General features: G+C 39.8%; 2 protein-coding genes across 6 annotated transcripts; one reads left to right on the top strand and one right to left on the bottom strand.

The window, feature by feature from the left end:
• Positions 1-540: 540 nt before the first annotated feature.
• dcun1d2a (DCN1, defective in cullin neddylation 1, domain containing 2a) lies at positions 541-4,203 on the bottom strand. 3 transcript variants are annotated; one of them, XM_080412773.1, is made up of 7 exons: positions 4,178-4,203; positions 2,697-2,913; positions 2,373-2,541; positions 1,873-2,003; positions 1,635-1,717; positions 1,392-1,488; positions 541-1,238 (listed from the first exon to the last, which is right to left on the bottom strand). In XM_080412773.1, exons 1-7 carry the CDS (start codon positions 4,178-4,180, stop codon positions 1,159-1,161), a joined length of 780 nt encoding a protein of 259 aa, XP_080268899.1. In that variant the 5' UTR covers positions 4,181-4,203; the 3' UTR covers positions 541-1,158. The 3 variants fall into 3 exon arrangements, with proteins under 3 accessions (XP_080268899.1, XP_080268900.1, XP_080268898.1); XM_080412774.1 differs by having other exon boundaries at positions 2,697-2,935; positions 4,178-4,199; XM_080412772.1 differs by lacking the exon at positions 4,178-4,203 and having other exon boundaries at positions 2,697-3,407.
• A 2,383-nt stretch (positions 4,204-6,586) lies between these two features.
• Positions 6,587-17,204, top strand: tfdp1a (transcription factor Dp-1, a). Of its 3 annotated transcripts, none has more exons than XM_080412769.1 (12): positions 6,587-6,730; positions 8,985-9,065; positions 9,299-9,365; positions 9,588-9,709; positions 10,827-10,948; positions 12,390-12,555; positions 13,706-13,852; positions 13,985-14,053; positions 14,373-14,524; positions 14,717-14,883; positions 15,756-15,834; positions 16,012-17,204. In XM_080412769.1, the coding sequence occupies exons 2-12, from the start codon at positions 9,054-9,056 to the stop codon at positions 16,148-16,150; spliced, it is 1,242 nt and encodes a 413-aa protein (XP_080268895.1). In that variant the 5' UTR covers positions 6,587-6,730; positions 8,985-9,053; the 3' UTR covers positions 16,151-17,204. The 3 variants fall into 3 exon arrangements, with proteins under 3 accessions (XP_080268895.1, XP_080268896.1, XP_080268897.1); XM_080412770.1 differs by lacking the exon at positions 6,587-6,730 and adding an exon at positions 8,122-8,167; XM_080412771.1 differs by lacking the exon at positions 6,587-6,730 and adding an exon at positions 8,602-8,622.
• The last annotated feature ends 438 nt before the right edge of the window (positions 17,205-17,642 follow it).

The following is a 17,642-nucleotide window of genomic DNA, read 5'->3' on the forward strand; positions in this document are numbered from 1 at the left end:
TTCAGAGTGAACGAAAAATAGGATTTTCCTTAACACGTGCAAATTATATAAGACAATGCAATCTCCAGTTAATGAGGCGGGCATTACATGTATTGGTTTAACCCACCCACTCCAACTCATCTGGTTTTCACTGTTATAGTTCTATTGAATCACATTGACAACAGCCTACATTGAAATAATGTCTGTTGTACATATAGTGATAGGTGACGAACACACTATAGCGATAACTGAGATGGCTGGACAGAAAATAACAAAGATCAAAATCCTCTGCTAATCATGGTCAGTTCTAGGGTAGACATTGAACTGTGTAACATGTAGAAGATGGGCTCCAACTTTACTTATTATGTCTAATTTATTTGTTAAATTGATGATCAGACGAAACAAAAATATGGTTAACATGCTTTCAAAAAGAGTAGCTCAACAAAGTCGGGACTTCATAGAACCACCTGACGCACCTACACCTATAGTATATCAATCAAATGATACTGAGGCATCCTGTAAGAGATCTGAGCATTCACTAAACACAAAAAAAGAAAAATGTTCAATATTTATAAATGTAACATGTTTATATTATTCTTCATATAGCTCTTTGTAAACCATCTTAATAGATACAGTATGTACAGTAACAACTGCAACAGTTCTGTTGGTGCTGGTGTAGTGAGCACTCTGTCCCAAAGTCAGTGTAAAGCCACAGGAACAGATCCTTCAGAGCTTTGCAGAACACACCAATTCTAACAAGAATAAACCTTTGAACAAACATGAGCCTCCTCTCCAGTAATTCCACATACACAAAGCCAGTCCCGTCCGCCCTGCGTTCCGTCTATGCCCACTGAAAAGGCTGTAGCTGTGTCTGACAGATAGCTCTTCTCCTGGTAGCAGGGACAAGGGTACGTAGATTCCGAATAGGAGTGACAGAGGCAAATCTGGCAATGTCCGTGTGTGATGCCTCAATCTTGCGAGGGCAAAATACAACCAGTTCTCAGTGGTTTAGCTCAGCTCCCTGATAGGTGGTTTCCTGGATAGTTCAAGTGCTTCTGTTATTGTTTTGTTTTTTTACTCTGAAGTCTACAATTTCTCATTTTGTAAAGGTCTTAAAAAAAACTACAAAGTCACTTTTAGAGGAAACACAGTTCTGGTTCTCCAGAGGTAGCGTTTAATTTAGAGACTTTTTCGCTTTGATCCTGAAACAATTGGTCGGGCATATTCCACAAAATCATCTATGAGGACTGGCCATGCACCTGTGAGAAAGGAAAAAACATCAGATTGTCATAAATTCATTAAAAAATGAAAGTGAAATAGCAAAATATCATTACTTCTCGTATGTCCTCAAAATCAAATAGGCTGAAGTTAAACCTGAAGAATTCTAAGCCATTCTGTCATTCCCAGCTCACCTTCTTCATCATAGTTTGACATGTCGTCTGCAATAATGTTACCGAAGTCCAACAACAGGTTCCATGTGTCTTTAGGAATTGACCGTTTATGGTGTTCCTATCAAAGCAGTTAAATGTACAGTGTAAGTGTTTACACAACATATTTTCAAACAAGGATCTATATTTAAAATGATCTCTGTCTGTAATTCAGAGTATTATATTGTTGATTATACTGTCATTCTAAAGTTTGCATCCACAGCTTACCAATAGAAATCTATTCCAAAGATCCAGGAACTTAAAACGTCCTGTCAGAATCAGGTTCCAGTAAGCTACAGCCATCTCTAAATCTAAAGACAAAGAGAAAGGGATGTGACTTTAGATCAGCAGTTTGCATTGCATTACTAGATCATTACTACCCTAGTAGTCACCATGACTGCATCACTGTGGTGCCCACATTCTTTTCAAATTAATTAAGAATGGATTTTGATCCCATCCTGCTTACCTAGGCCCTTCTGTCCTGGATTTTTAGCAAAGTTAAAGGTGAACTGGTAGAAATCCTTGAACTTGCCACCATCTTTGAGCTCCTGTTCTAATCTTGGTAAAAGAGCCTTCAATTTCTCCGGGCTGTCACACCTGGGGAGGAGAGAATCAATTTAAGGCATATATATAAGTAAGCAAACAAGACTACATGTAAGTAAACACTCAAAGAAGTTGTGAAAGTAGCTCACAAACTTTGAGCCATTGAGATACCAACTGCATGCAAGATGTCTCTTGACACATTGGCTGAATAATTAAAACAACATAGCTCCTACACCGAGATGTGCGTGAGGACATGAAATACTTAAGGCGTGGTTGAGTGAGTCTATTCATAGAAATTCTCCCCTGCCAAGGGGGCACAGCAAAAAAACAACAACACCTTGGTAAGTTACAGTCCTTGTAGTTTTGTGTTTATGTCTGTCTACAGGGCATGCCAGAAGGTGGAGAAGTTACAGTATCACTCACCCAAGATCTGTCATGCCATCCAGAAACTCTTTCTTGCTGAACTCGCACTGGGTGGCGGCACGGAATTTCCACGCCACAACTAACACAGAGATGTTGGCTGGATGCAGTGAGAGATCATCACAAAACTGTTGGATCCCATCGATACCAATTTTGTTCTCATCCTGAGGATCTATCCAAACAAGATACGACACATTTACACAATGCAGATACCACCATAAAAAGAACATAATTGTAATGACAAGATAGAGACATTGTATTTAATCTAATCTCTAGTTAATGGCACAGGCCTTCTGGCACACAACTCAAGCATGCTAATACACTTGCCTTTGTAGCGATTGAAAAGTTGGTCCAACTTCTTCCGGTCTACAGATGTTTTCATGGATTCCTTACAGTACAGATCTGGGTTCTGGAAGTAGTTGTCCGTGGCCGCCTCTAGTTTCCAGTCATTCTGTGTTAGGCAGTAGACAGCTGTCTTCTCCCCTGCCTGTGTGAAGGACATGAACTGCCGAACTTTGTCCCTCTGCGACGACTTCAGCTTATGCTGCACAAATACAGGGCATGGACTGTCAGGCACCAGTGCACACAGGCCAGGGAGTACAGAAATCAGCAAACATACACAGACGGAGACACAAAAAAGAACGCACAGAGAGAAACACAGATCTAAAGGCATTCAGGCAACAAAAACAAGGCCAGGAAAGACGGAGAGACACAGTGAGACACTAGGACACATATTTAAAAAAGGTTAGACAACCGTGTCGGTGAACAGACAACACAAATAGAGCAAATAAGCTATAGTAACGGTGTCCTGTCCAAAAGCGAGGCAGACATTGAGCTATTCTGAGGTTGAACACTGAGTGTACTCGAAGCACGTGCTGCACCCCAGAAGGCCCCTCAAATAAGTAGTGGCTGTAACATGAGTAGGGAGATGCCATCAACAAGACCTTGAAGTGCAACAAGTCTGGAGTGTAACACAAGCACCCTGTCAATGTAAAGAAGTCATTTCATCACTAACACTGACCATGCAATCTTCTCTCACTCTCACTAGCTGAATTTGAATAAGATTGTAGATTTCACAACAGCAGGTCAGCAGTGTGTCTAAAATAACCTTATCAGCATGCCATTTAAGTAATGAACACTAAAGATCATGGCAACTTTGATATTTTTTATTCAATCGCCATATTACTGTATTAAGCCAAAGTTCGTGTTAAACATAAAACCCAAAACGGGACGTGGTCATGGATTTCATTACTTTGGCATGATCTAAACCAGTGGTTCTCAAAGTGGATTCCAGGGACTCTCTGGAAATTGTCCCTTTACAGGTCTGTAACTCTGACAGCACACAAATGGAACCAAACGGGTACATTTGGTTCCATTTCTATACTGAGACCTTGAAATGTTAAAGTTTGAGAACTACTGATCTATCTAAACATCACCAGCTAAGTGTGTAGGATAACATTAGCTAGGCTAGCTACTGACAGTCACGTTGGGCATAGCACAGCACAGCAGCATGGCAAACAGATTGTCATCGGTGTTATACAGTTGGGATTGCCTTCCACTAAGTTACCGTGCGTCACTAGACACACTTTCAACTGCTGTGCTCTTACCAGGATACCAAAAAAGGTAGATACGGCTAGCTAGCTAGTCTCAAAATATAAGCAACTGACCTTCATCTTTCTGATAGCAAAACATTTAAAGAAATTATAAACTACCAATACATGGTAAACGAAAGCGTATATGAGATTCTACCATATATAAAACCTTAGCACCGCCAGAAACTTGTCTTTTTGTTTATTTTGGTCGCCTACCATTTTCACAGCCGCTGTTTCACCAATTTGTCCTGACGCTTGAGCAAAGTGCGCTTGCGCGGAAGTAGAGTTAGGCAGCTCATTGATTGTAGCTATTCTCTCATCAATTTGCAGTTTATCTGGTTACTCCAGTATGCTGCGAGTATGTATTTCTGCTAGATAAATAAGCAAATAAATAAACACATTGATTTTTATGGTGGAGAATGTGTACATTAAAAGAAAAGATATTGTCCCAAAATGCATAATGCATCATTCTTCAGACAACTAACTTGCCTGTCTTGGAGAATATGTGGTTTGATTGGGGTCAGGCACTGCACTGGAAGTACTCTCTCTCTCTCTCTCGTCTAATTGTTATGAAAAATTGTTCAATGTTGAGCCACCCAATATTGTGGAATATGTTGACCCATCTGAGGTCATTGGTGTATCTCTTGGCAAACATAAACATTGGGGGCATGAAGGGAGGGAGAGCTAAGATGGGAGTTTTATCTCCCACTTTACTATAGTATAAACGACAGGCAGCACCCTGGCTGATAATGGGTGCGTTCGGAAATACAGCACTGAGCGCACTGGCCAATACAAACTAATAGGCGAGTGCGCTCCGGTGTGCAATATCCGAACGCACCCACAGTATCTCTGGATGTCAGCCTTCCTTTTTGTGTGCTGGGCTAAGTGGGCTGGGTTTTAAAGATGTAGGCTTGCCTGACGTAGTAGTGTACATTTAATTTCAAATAATTCAAAATCAAGGATCTTTTCTTTTTACATTGTTTCAACCTGTTTCTCTTTCTTATTCACATGGATGACGTTATTATTAAAGGCCTGTCCTATGATCAAAAAAAATACACGAGATGCATCAGATTTGATAGTCACTTCTTCACTGAGGGGCAACACAATAGTAGGCTACAAACAAACACAATGCACAATACATTACAATATTGTTCCTAACAAAGTATTTAATATTTTAAATATCCAAATTGTTGTTGCAGACTGGTGCAATTGTTTTATACTTTTTATACAGTATTCATTTGCTTATTTATTCACTGTTGATAGATGGTACATATATATTTACTGATAGACTGTACATAATTATTCATTCATTCGTGCAGATGCTCATTGTATTATTTTTTATTTATCTTAGTTTGGTTCTTTTTTGAATGATTGATTGATGTTTTATCGACAAAAATGCATACAGTATACATGACCATATTTGTACATCTGTCAATAGAACACAAAAAAGCACAAGAGCTTATTTTCATTGTGGTCCTAGACTTTTATACTCTTACCAGTGCCTCTCCTGTGCTTCGTTCTTACTGCTGTTGCTGGTCTATGGTATTTACCTCTGGGGATCAATACCTTATCTTTTATCTCATATGATAGGCCAGTTATTCTGTTAAATAGCTCAATGGTTTAGTCTTGTTAATTTTTTGTTTCTGTCTTTTTGTGGTCCACTTATCTATTTTATTCTATTATTATTTATGTATCTTTTGCTTTTGTTTGGCTTTAATATTCAAAAGTCACTCAGGCCAGGTCAAACAATGGGGCATATATTGGCAATTTGTTGTATTTAAGTGTAGGCCTATATGTTATTTTCAAGATTTAACTGATTTTATTGATTGACAGATTGAGACATAGTAAAATAAAACAAATAATAAATACATTCATTCATTCAGTGCACAAAACAACTAAAATAACAATAAACAACATGGGTATATGGTACTTGCTACAACGCAACTACACAATGGTTATACATTTATATACGTGGTTCATAACCAATATCAGACAAAAAAACAAAACAAAACAAAATTACTGATAAACCTAGGGGTTGTAGGAGGAGGGCCAGTGGTGCCATGTCGACTTCTTATAAGCAACTTGGGCTTGTTTTTCTGTAAAGTTGCTTGTAAAAATTGGTGGTTGCGGTTTGCGTTTTTTGGGGCTGGTTTCTAACGTGTACTTGTTTATTTAGGCTTGCTTCCAAAACAAATTATTGTTTTTTTAAACCAGTGGTTCTCAAATATGTCCATAAATGTTTTGTGCCAGGGAGTTTCTGTTTGTGTTGTTAGAAATATTCCAAATATTCCACATTTTATTTGAAGAGTTAAAAAAAAATGCAGATCTACAAGCTGACAACGCGTTGCATCGTTGTGAGCTTGTACATCTACTATTTTCAAATAGTAAGCCGATGCATAATAGGTTTAAAGACAAGTGCTCGATCATGTGGCCTAAGTTGCTTCTTTTGGGCTAGTTTTCCTAGACCTGGTTGCTTATTTCTCTCACAAAACATGGCAACACTGGAGGAGGGCCATAGCAGACATGTATGACCAATGGAAGACCTTGGTGAAGAGAGACTCGCAAGCTCTCAACGGCGCCAACCAACCAGAAACAGATACAGGCGTGGCTTTCTCGTGATGACGTTGTCCAATCAGACGTCGCAAATGCTAGACACCGCCAAGATCAGATTGTGTGAGAAGCTTCTCCAGTACAACAAGGCTAGCAGCTAGCATAGCGCGAGCGGACTGAAGAGGCTAATGTACTTGCTAACCTGTTTGAACCGAGCCGGTAAGCCGCATTCATTGAGCCACAGCAGGCCGTCTATACGATGCATAAAAGTTCGTGAAGTTGTCTAAATCATATTGTAGCACTAAGATTTATCTTCGGTTGCGATTGTCAAAGCTTTCCTTTGCAAATGTTTGGCGTTATTAAACGCTAGATTCAGAAGAACAGCAGTGTTGTCGATGAATCTGGGTGGCTCTGTTGGTGACAGCTGTGTGGATTAGCCGATCGGCTAGCTAGCTGTCAGGCTGGCTAACAGCGCGCGCCGTTAGCATCTTATCGGTCTAGTTAGGCTGGTAGCCATGCTAACTACCACGCTAGCCACCTGCTAAAAGCCAATGGCTAACAATGACTCGATCGTAAGCTTACACACCAGCCATTTGATAGTTAGAATGTCGTGTGGTATTGTTTTTTTTTTGGCCGCCCAAGGAAGTTGTTAACAAGCTTTTAGGAACAACCACTTGCTGTTTAACATTCATTACAACAAACTATATATACTTAAGTCTTGTTATTTACTACCACTTCACTGACGTTAACATGGGGGGGCTACTAACGTATGGCTTAATATATAGAGTCGCATGAGCCTTTCGTTCGACGAAAATGACGTATTTTCAACTACAAAAAGTCTTAACACACGTCGTTTTTCTTTCGAGCGAAAGGCTCGTGCGACGAAACGTAAATGAGGCAAAGTTGTCGACCGATGTTGTCATTCAAACCGCAGCTTTAGCCAATGTTGGCTAAATGTAATATTTCTGCCTGGAGTTGTTTGTAAACAACCGGACTCGTTCACACTCACAGATGTATTTACTTTGTCGTGGAAACTTTATTATTGGTTAGTTAGTTATCAAGCTTCCAATTTTAAATGTAAAACATAACTACATAGTTATGTGTCTGTCTGTCTGTGCAAATGAATCAAAGCGATCCGACAGTTGGACCATTGATGGGGAAAGCAGGGGGTCAGTGGTTTTGTTGGCAGAGTTGAATTATAATGAACACATCTTGTCTTTAACGTTTCCTGCTGTTTTTGTTCATGATAAATTAAACCTAAAAGTGAGACTTTGGAGTGTTTTGATGCATATAGGCTGGAACTAGAATAGGAATGTTGTAAATTACTTTTTGATTGTTAACTTTTAGTCAATATATAAGATTAAGTGTCAAGTCTCTTTTTGAAAAGGGCCCATTTAAAACGTTCAGGCTAGCAGGCAAAACTTGGTAGGACTTGATCATTAACGCCAGCTGATTGAACCAGAAACTTAATATAACATCAACCAAGCAAGGTTAACATGTAGTCTTACTTTATTTTTCTGAAATATGTGAATTGATGATAAACTACTTGGACATTGAGTAGTTTAGTTTCCTGTTTGGCGGTAGGGAATTAGACCTCCTCTTCCTCCATTCTCAAATGCCAACAAAAACAGCCGTCGAAGAAGCAAGAGTGCACTCGTAAGTGCACAGAAAAATAATATTTGCGTTACTTTTCTTGCAGATGCCTGCACGTTTACTGTACCTCCATTAATTTTCAAATGTAATCTTGAATCTTTCATGGCAAATAATTTAGTTGTGAAATTTCGCCAGGATCCCATTTTTAAAACGTGCATAAGCTAACCAGCTAGCTACCGTCAGCAACATTAACCCAACTGTTAGCAGCAGCTAGCTGAACTCAACAAAAGCTTTGCTCGTTGGCATCGGAATTGCGACGCTGTTGCTGCCGTATGCAACTTAACGTTCTCAACGTGTATTAAACCACATTTGATCTCAACGATATTCCGCAACGGTAAAGTGAAGTTAGCGAGTTTAAGTTGACCTGTAGCTGAAGTTCGTCGATGCATCTCCTCCGGACGTGGTCTTAGCTAGGCCTTACTACACAGTTAGCATGGTAAAAGTTGAGAGCATCTTTGGTAGGTTTAACGTGGTTTGGGATGCAGAGAAAACTTTCCGAAATGTGTTCAAATACATATATACAATCGACGTGGTTATCCGATTAACCCCCTATCCGTCAGTTTAGTCTTGTGCTCGTCAACTGAGGAGCTTGCTAGTTAGGCTAACATTAGTGGGGGTGCTTTGGACAATGTGTTGGCTGCAAGCAGATGCGGAGGGCCTTGTTCAAAACATGTCTTTGAGTTGTTTATTTAGTTTCCGATCAAAATACTTTTTAGTAAAATGAGTAGACACTCCTTATTGATTGTATTCAAAATAAATGAATTTGCTGTGATATAAGAAATGCACACCTATTTCATGTCATATGCCTCTTCTTTTTCAGTTATCTGATTAGTGATAAATAGAGGAAGCTTTTCAGTCTGAAGCTTTACTTCTCCGGTCCTTTGGGATCATGGCTAAAGATGTAAGTGACACTTGCACAACACAACTATACACTTATTCTTTACCAAAACGAGTATTACTTCAATCCCCAAAATACTGTAGATAACCTTCATCAATGACAAAATATCTGCTTTTTATTTTAGAACAATAGCAATGCAGCAATGTTTGTCCTCAGTGCCCTTGTTTATGCAGTGTACTTGAATAGAGCATGATGACCTGCCTCTGCATGAGTTACTGTATTTTAATTCTCCACAGGTTGGTCTGATTGAAACAAACGGAGAGCTGAAGCTTTTCATCGATCAGAATCTGAGCCCTAGTAAAGGTACAACTTTTATCAGCTACTTTTTTGCTCTTGTATTTTCTTCATTTACTGTTTACTTTTCATGCTTTTATTGTAATGCTAGTCACAAAGAGGCATTGATTTTGTTGTAGCTCCACCTCTCTGGTGCAGGCCCATGGGTCTCTGGTTTGACAACAGGGGGCAATGGAGCCTCAGTTAAAGAGGCCTAATCTAATCTGTTCCCGTTCTCTACCTTTCTATTAGGTGTACTGTCTTTGGTTACTGTTCAGCCTGCCATTCTTCCTGTGGCCAAACAGCTACTGCCCAAAACACTTGGGCCATCCAATGTCAACATCGCCCCACACATGCAACACATACCACACATGGTGAGTGATGTTCCACATAGCTGCTCATTAAACCATGGTTGAAAAGATGAAGCACAATAAGTCAATGTGTAATTATATTATGTATAGTCAGCTTATTTAACCCATTTAGACCGGCAACGCATCTGTGTAAGCACTTTAACCATTATTTTATACTTTGGCTATTCAAAAATAGCAGATGTACGAGCTCGTAGTGCGGCACCGAGTGCCGCACTACGAGCTTGTAGATCTGCTATTTTTGAAAAATCATGCATTTTTGTTGCAAATCTTTGAATTATATATGTATTTTTAAAGCAAACAAAACTCAAATCTTTGCTTCTGGGGTCCCTGGAACAACATATTTTGAGATGGGGGTCCGTGACCAAATACATATAATTTTGGGGGTCCTTGACATGAAAAAGCTGGAGCACCACTGATATAGTAACATAAGTTTTTTTTCAGAAAACTGTTTGTAGAATCGACCTCAGGGTTTAACCTCATTGGGTTAACAGCTTGCTTGCCTACAGCCAGTCTCAACCTTTGAAGACCACTGGAACTTTCTTTTCGATTATTATTTTTTGTTCTGTCATTTTTTGTGTTTTTTGTGTGCTTTTAAATGATATTCATCAAAAAGAATATCTATCAACCAGCATAGTTTTTTATTGTCAGAATGTGTGGTGGAAAAGTTTGTCATGCCATAATTAAGAACACCTATCACATGGCATATGTCTAGTTACTCATTCACAGCCTCTTGGTGTTTGAAAATGGGCATTCATTTGCCGGCCCAGTTTCTCTGCTGTTTATCTTTCCCATTCTTGTTTATTTAAGCCCCTCTATTAGCATGGTGAGGTGACTGGGGGAGGGTGGGTGGTTGATCCTAAGCTAATCAAACTACAGTCAGCAGGATTACTCCCATCATCCCATTATATACATGAAATATATAGACACTGAATGAAAAGATCACCAGCCTTCTAGATGTCTTTATGCTGTTTTATTTAAATATCACCTGATGAAAAATGGTTATTCACAGACCCATTACTTGAACATAATGTTTTAACATCAAAACAATACTTTGTTTGGATGTCCCAAGTTGTCATGCACAAAGCTTCCTTATGGATACATGTGGTTTTTCTTTTTACAGGTGATTGGAACACCCCAGAGGCCCACGGTCTCCAATACCATATTAGTGAACAGTCCACATACGCCCAGCTCTCAATTCCTTACCCAGAGCCAGCCACCAGATGCCTCTCCATGGTCATCAGGGTAAGAGGTCAACCAGTCCACCCTAAATTTCATAGTCTAGACTAGAGGGCAGCATTCCTGGCTTTGCTTCTGTGCATGTATACTAAGTGTCATGTTGCTCGCACATTTATAGGTTTTAACGTGGATGTGATCTATCTGGTCATGTTTATTTTAGAATAATAATACATTTTTTGTAATGTATTTGGAGAAAAAAAAAGACCCTCTTGTAAGGCTCCAATATTGATTATCTTCTTGGCATCTTATCTATATTAATCTAGAAGAGTTATTTTTTGAGAATTTAAATTTATTTCCTTATCTTAAAGATGGGGTTAGTGGGGGGTTTTGTGTTAAAATAAGTGTTAGATAGCTCTATATTCTGATTGTACTCATTGATATAGTGTTTGTTCAGTAACAGTCTCCATGTCTCCAGCTCCTTATTAAACAGAAAATGTATTTTCAGGTCGGGATACCAATTGTATCCAATCAGGATACAGTTAAACAAGTGGAATTGGAAGTAATGACACAAAGAAATGAGCAGACTCATTTTAAACTGGAACAGTGTAAATTTGAAGCTGATAAATGGGTACTCTCTCCTGATTGGCTTGAATTTTGCAACCCACATGAAAATGTATTTTCTGTTTAAGAGCTGGAGAAACGAGGAGACCCCTGTTACTGAACAAACACTAATGATTACTATCACAATATAGTGCTTTAACCTTTTAACAAAACTTTTAGTTTTAACTAAAAAATATCACATACTCTACCTTTAAAGAATTCACACGGGACAATTCATATTTTGGCCTCATTTCTCCTCAATTTAGTCGTTACGCCAATTGATTCTTCCCCACACACATTTCTGTGTGTTGTCACTGCTGTTATATCCTACTGGCTCACCTGCTAGTGAGGAGCCCCCACCGGGGCGACGTAGAGCCTTTGTCCTACTTCTCCCGCCCACCACTGATCGGTGCCGACCCAGCACCTAGGAGTATGTGTAGTGACAAATATTACTCTTCCCGCCCCCGAACACGGGCCAATTGTGTTCGTCTAGAGACGCTCGACAAAGCCGGATGCACCACGGTGGATTTGAACACCCAGACTGGTGGGGTGGTGGGCAGTTACTTAACCATTGCGCCATCCGAGCGCCCTAATTTTTTATTATGTTTTAAACTATTGACTAAATCAATTAGTCTCAACCACTGAAGCTGTATTTGATACTGTAGAACAGTATCGTGCCAAAATAGCAGATGTACAAGTACAAGCTCACAACGCGTCACATTGCGAAGCATTGCGAAGCGTTTTGATCAGCCATTTTCGCTAATGTATTTTTTATAATCTATTATATCAGTTGGTTTAATTAACTGTTGTAGCTCTTGTCAGTTCCGTTAAAAAAAATATGAATTGCTTTTGTGTACTAAGAATCACTGTAGTTGATGTGATAATGTGGTGGTATTCCTGTTAACAGGAAACGTGGTAAGAAAGGGGAGAAGAATGGGAAAGGCTTGAGGCATTTCTCCATGAAGGTCTGTGAGAAAGTGCAGAAGAAAGGTGTCACAACCTACAATGAAGTGGCAGATGAACTGGTTGCAGAATTCAGCTCCACGGACAACCACATGTCGCCCAATGACTCGGTTAGTGCTGCAGTTGAACAATAAAGCTTTGACATTACATGTTATGAAAGTCATTCAAATGCAATTGATTTTTGTCCTTAGGCGGAATTGTTTGGGAAATTCTTTGATGTGAAAGTACCACAATACTTGTCCATTATTACATCACATTGGATTCAAATGGAATTCTCAGTTATGACAGAACATCTTCTTCCCCCAGGGATATTATGGCGGCAATATATGGAGATGAAGTACATTCATATTTAGCAACATGATGAGCAAACTCTATTGCCACTTTTATACAGAGATCCTGCAATAGTGGTGTAATGAAGAGCAGTCATTAATGCTGGCTTTGCTTTTCTCACTTGGAACCAAAGTCGCCACGGGATATTGCATGCCGGCATGCCGGCCTTCCAGAATCAGGCTTGACATGTAACAGATTTATAGGGCTATAAAAAATAGTTAAACCTCGAATAATCATCGGCTTTGTGGCAAAAATGCACAGTCGAATGTAAAAATATATCCGATTAATGGGCGCAGCTGTCGTTCAATGTTTATAATGTCCAAACCACAGTTCAGTGCACATTGACGGTATTGGATACACAACTGTGTAACCTATGTTGAGTGTATGCGGTCATGTCGGCCATCTAAACAAGCAAATCAATACACATTGCATGTTCATAGCATGACCGGAAAACGGTGACACGTTCACCGTGATTAGAGTGCTGTGATTGTTTTGTTTAGTGTGAATGCACATAAAAAAAGACTACGTCGGACAAACAACGGCATGAGGAATTTTGGTGGACAACTAATAATGGTATAAAATATGTTAAGTGACGTAAAAGTGTCAAAGTAAACATTTCCTGCTCTAGTATATGTTATGGTTGTTTTCCGGTTTGGTTGTCTTCTATTGACACCCAGCTCTTGCTTTAAAATACTTTATTGTGTTATATGTATGTACCATATATACACACAAATATAAATAGCTTTGTAATATTTTCAAAACTTTCAGATTGCATTTAGGCAGCTCCGCTTAATTTACAACTTGAGAAACATTTGTTTTGCTTTTATGTACAGGTACCATTTGATTAACTATTGATAACAAATGTATCTGAAGAATTATGGTTTCACCCAGTTGCTCACATCCTTTTCCCCCTCTTTTTTTTCAATGCAGCACGTGTATGACCAGAAGAATATCCGGAGACGTGTGTACGATGCACTTAATGTGCTCATGGCCATGAACATCATCTCAAAAGAAAAGAAGGAAATTAAATGGATTGGCCTGCCTACAAATTCAGCCCAGGAGTGCCAAAACCTAGAGGTGCACACAGTAACACATTGGAATATTCTATTTGACTGATGGAGGAAATTGAAAAATGTAGCTAGGGCCTAAAGAGAAAACATACGGTTTTCCCAATCACTCATTTCCTCTCCTCTCTCTCTCCAATTGTAGGTGGAGAGACAAAGACGGCTAGAGAGAATCAAGCAGAAACAGTCACAGCTTCAAGAGCTCATATTGCAGGTAAACAAAAAAACTACAAAAAAAGAGCATGCCACTCATTTACACGTACACGATAACAGACTTATGCAAATAAAAATAAAATGCTTCTCTGGAATCTGAAAAGAATACATAGACGGGGAAAAACCCCTGCTTGACCCACAATAATAAATAATGATTTTAAGTCAAAATCTATGTAATTTGTTACACTGGGTTTGTATAGGAAGGTGCTCACAAAAGCCTGAGTAGACGTTAAAATGATCCCAAACATGTGTGAAAGTGAAATATCCCTTAAGTCCTCTCGAATGTTATGATTCTAATGGATATACTTGTTTCTCTGCAGCAAATAGCCTTTAAGAACCTGGTGCAAAGGAACAGACAGGCAGAGCAGCAGACAAACAGACCCCCCCCTCCCAACTCTGTTATCCACCTTCCCTTCATTATTGTCAACACCAGCAAGAAGACAGTGATCGACTGTAGCATCTCCAATGACAAGTATGTGTGTGTGATGGCAATCTTAATGTATGTGTATTTTATCTTTATCAGCATATATTTACAATTTATATGTACATTTGTCTTTCTTGAAGCCTGTTTGAAATGGGCCTGTGTTGTAAAGCCTATTTACCCATGGTGTTTATTTAGGGACTACCACATTAACTCACATTTTTCCTTCCCATCTGTCTGCAGGTTTGAGTACTTGTTTAACTTCGACAGCATGTTTGAGATCCATGACGACATTGAGGTTCTGAAACGTATGGGCATGGCCTGTGGTCTGGAAGTGGGCAAGTGTTCACCAGAGGACCTGAAGGTGGCCCGCAGCCTGGTACCCAAAGCCCTGGAGCCCTACGTCACAGGTCAGAGCCAGAGATTGTGTTATCTAAAACCAAGTGGGCATGATAGGCGGTGTCAAACCTGTCTTTTTAACCCATTCAAAACGGGAAAGCATCGGTGTCATTTTAGATTTTTTGCGTTGGCTATTTAATTCAAAAATAGCAGATGTGCAAGCTCACAGCGCGTCATTGTAAAACGTTGAATATTCAGAATATGAGGGGGGCTGTTCTAACAAAGACAAAAATAACGCACATCCTCCGTCCTTGGTGCTGAGCCAAACTGCAAAAGCAGCAAAATCACAGAGCAAAAAAAGGGCTTGCAACTCACTTTAGATTAATTTGGATTAATGTAAATGTGAAATATTTTTTGTAATTTATTTGAATAAAGTTGTTCAGAAAACTTACTTCAGGATTTAGAAGGCATTTTTAGAATCGGCCTCTGGTCTAAATGGGCTGAAATGCCGCCACGTCAGTGATGCTGCCTTTAATTCCTGACTCTGCTTCAACATCCAAAAACCTTGAATATGCCATTACCCAGAATACAAATTACTAGCATTTTATCCTTATTGTGCTATAAAATTGTGTTAGATTTATTGTCTACAAGAGTTTTCCCATCATGAACCATGATGGGACATTGACAGCATTTGTCGGATTATCAAATCAGGGAAATTTGATTCACTTAAGTGGCACAATGGCAACTTTTCTTTTTTTACAAGGAACTGGAGTCTGATGGCACAGGGCCATTTTAGTATGACCACAAATCCAGAGACATTTCTACATGTGTTATTTCTTACATGTTTATGAAGACATGTCAACTGTGTTGTAATTAGAATCATCTCAACATCTTAGCTTTAATTTCTGTATGTGTGAATCATCGTCTCTCTCTTCTCCCACAGAGATGGCAAAGGGTCCCATCAACAATGTCTACATCACTGGAGGGTCCTCGGCCAATGGATCCCGTTACCCCGTGGGCAGGTAAGAGGCCTCTAATATAAACACAAACCAATGAGAGACCAGAAACAAAATGACACTTAATGACTCAAAATTCACCTTGGAACACCTTGCTCTCTGTTTGTTCTCTTGTCTTTGTGAAAATAAATAATCCCTGTTTAGTAATATGAAAAACCCCAAATTGTGTGCTTTACTTTGTAGCGATAGTGGTGCAGATGGTACCATGGCCTCCAGCTCTAACGACTCTCACTACAGTGGGTCTCGTGTGGAGACCCCGGTGTCTTACATGGGGGATGAGGATGATGAGGACGACTATGATGAGAATGACGACGAAGACTAACTTGCCACTCCACGCCTTGCCTCTCCAACAAGCACAGTCCTTCAAACCACCGTCACAGAAGGATTCCAATCTCCTTTAGTGTGTGCCCCCCTTTCCCTCCCCCCTACCGGTATTTTTCTCAGCCTGGCTTTCTCAGGGGTGTGGATGAATATTGAGGTAAAAAGAGGTGTGCGTGTTACACCCTTTTCTTTTGTGGCTCCTGAATTCACGAGCACCTGCACCACAGCTCTGGGGGAACTGTAGTCTGCGGCCAGGGCACCATGCTGAAGTCTTTGTATGTCTAACCCACTTTTCAAAAAGCCATCCCACTTGAAATTAAAGAAAAGGAGAAAAAGAAAACTGTACAACCCACTGCTGTTGGAGAATGTATAGTGTAATGCGTGTGAAATAGTTACCCCTATTATGTTATGCTTGCATTTGGCAGACTTTCAGATGATGATCCAATGTTCCCAAATGGCCGCCAAAATATCTGTTGACACGCATTGTCAGTGTGACTCCATGGATCAATAATGGCCTATACAGTTGCCGTGGTACCCAAGGATGGGCAGGCTGGTTCGTCGAATGTGTGGATACTTTTGTGTTCTGGACATTGATCTCAAACAAGTTCTTATCCCCCACTGTGTTGGGCTGGCTTCCTTCTGTTCTGTAGGCAGCTGCTTTCCTGATATTGTTTGCTTGTTTATTTTTGTTTTGTATTCTGGAGTTGTTGAGGAATTCTCCTTCATTGCCCTGTCACACCTTGGTAGTGTTTACGTAAAAATGGCACCAGCAAGGTAAAGACCTCCATAACCCAGGCTCCCTATAGGAAAATAAGCTCTGTTTGTTGAATACGTATATGGATCCTATGATTGATTTGTAGCTTATAGTATCCTTTAGAGGCCAGAGGTGAAAGGTAGACCTGAAGATTATTGATGTATCAAATGTGGTTGTAAAGGTCTTTGTACTCACTTCAAAGATCTCCTTTTTAAAACTGAGCAACACGTACTGACTCTTCCAAATACCTTTTCTGTAATCTAATATAAGTTTGCAAATTAAATATAGATTGTTTTAATAAGTTGGTATCCATCAATTGTGTGTGTTCTGTCAAAGAATTGATTGAAAACCAGTTAAGAGATGTGGTTAGCCAGCACACATCTATACCGTCTGTCATCAAAATCAAGTTAGGTTATCAATCTGGCAAGCTTTTGTCAGCATTCCCATCTAGGTCGGTAAATGTATTTTATACTAGAAAAAGTGCTCCTTGGAGCACAGGTCTCTGGCAGGCCAGGTAGATTATTGTAGCCTCTTGGTGGTGCTATAATAGGCCAATATGAAAAGGGTACCTTTTCTTCCTAGGCCTTTTACGTCACTTTGATACTGTGTGCGGGATTTCAGGCATTTTGTTCCAAAAATGTGTTGCAGACATCGACCTGCTGGTGGCGCTACAACAGGCCAATGTGAAAAGGGTGACTGAGTGCCAGTCTCTCGGCCATGGCTTTGGCCTGGCATAGAC

Source organism: Gymnoscopelus braueri (genome assembly GCF_963280865.1).
Source record: "Gymnoscopelus braueri genome assembly, chromosome: 18".
Lineage (NCBI taxonomy): Eukaryota > Metazoa > Chordata > Actinopteri > Myctophiformes > Myctophidae > Gymnoscopelus > Gymnoscopelus braueri.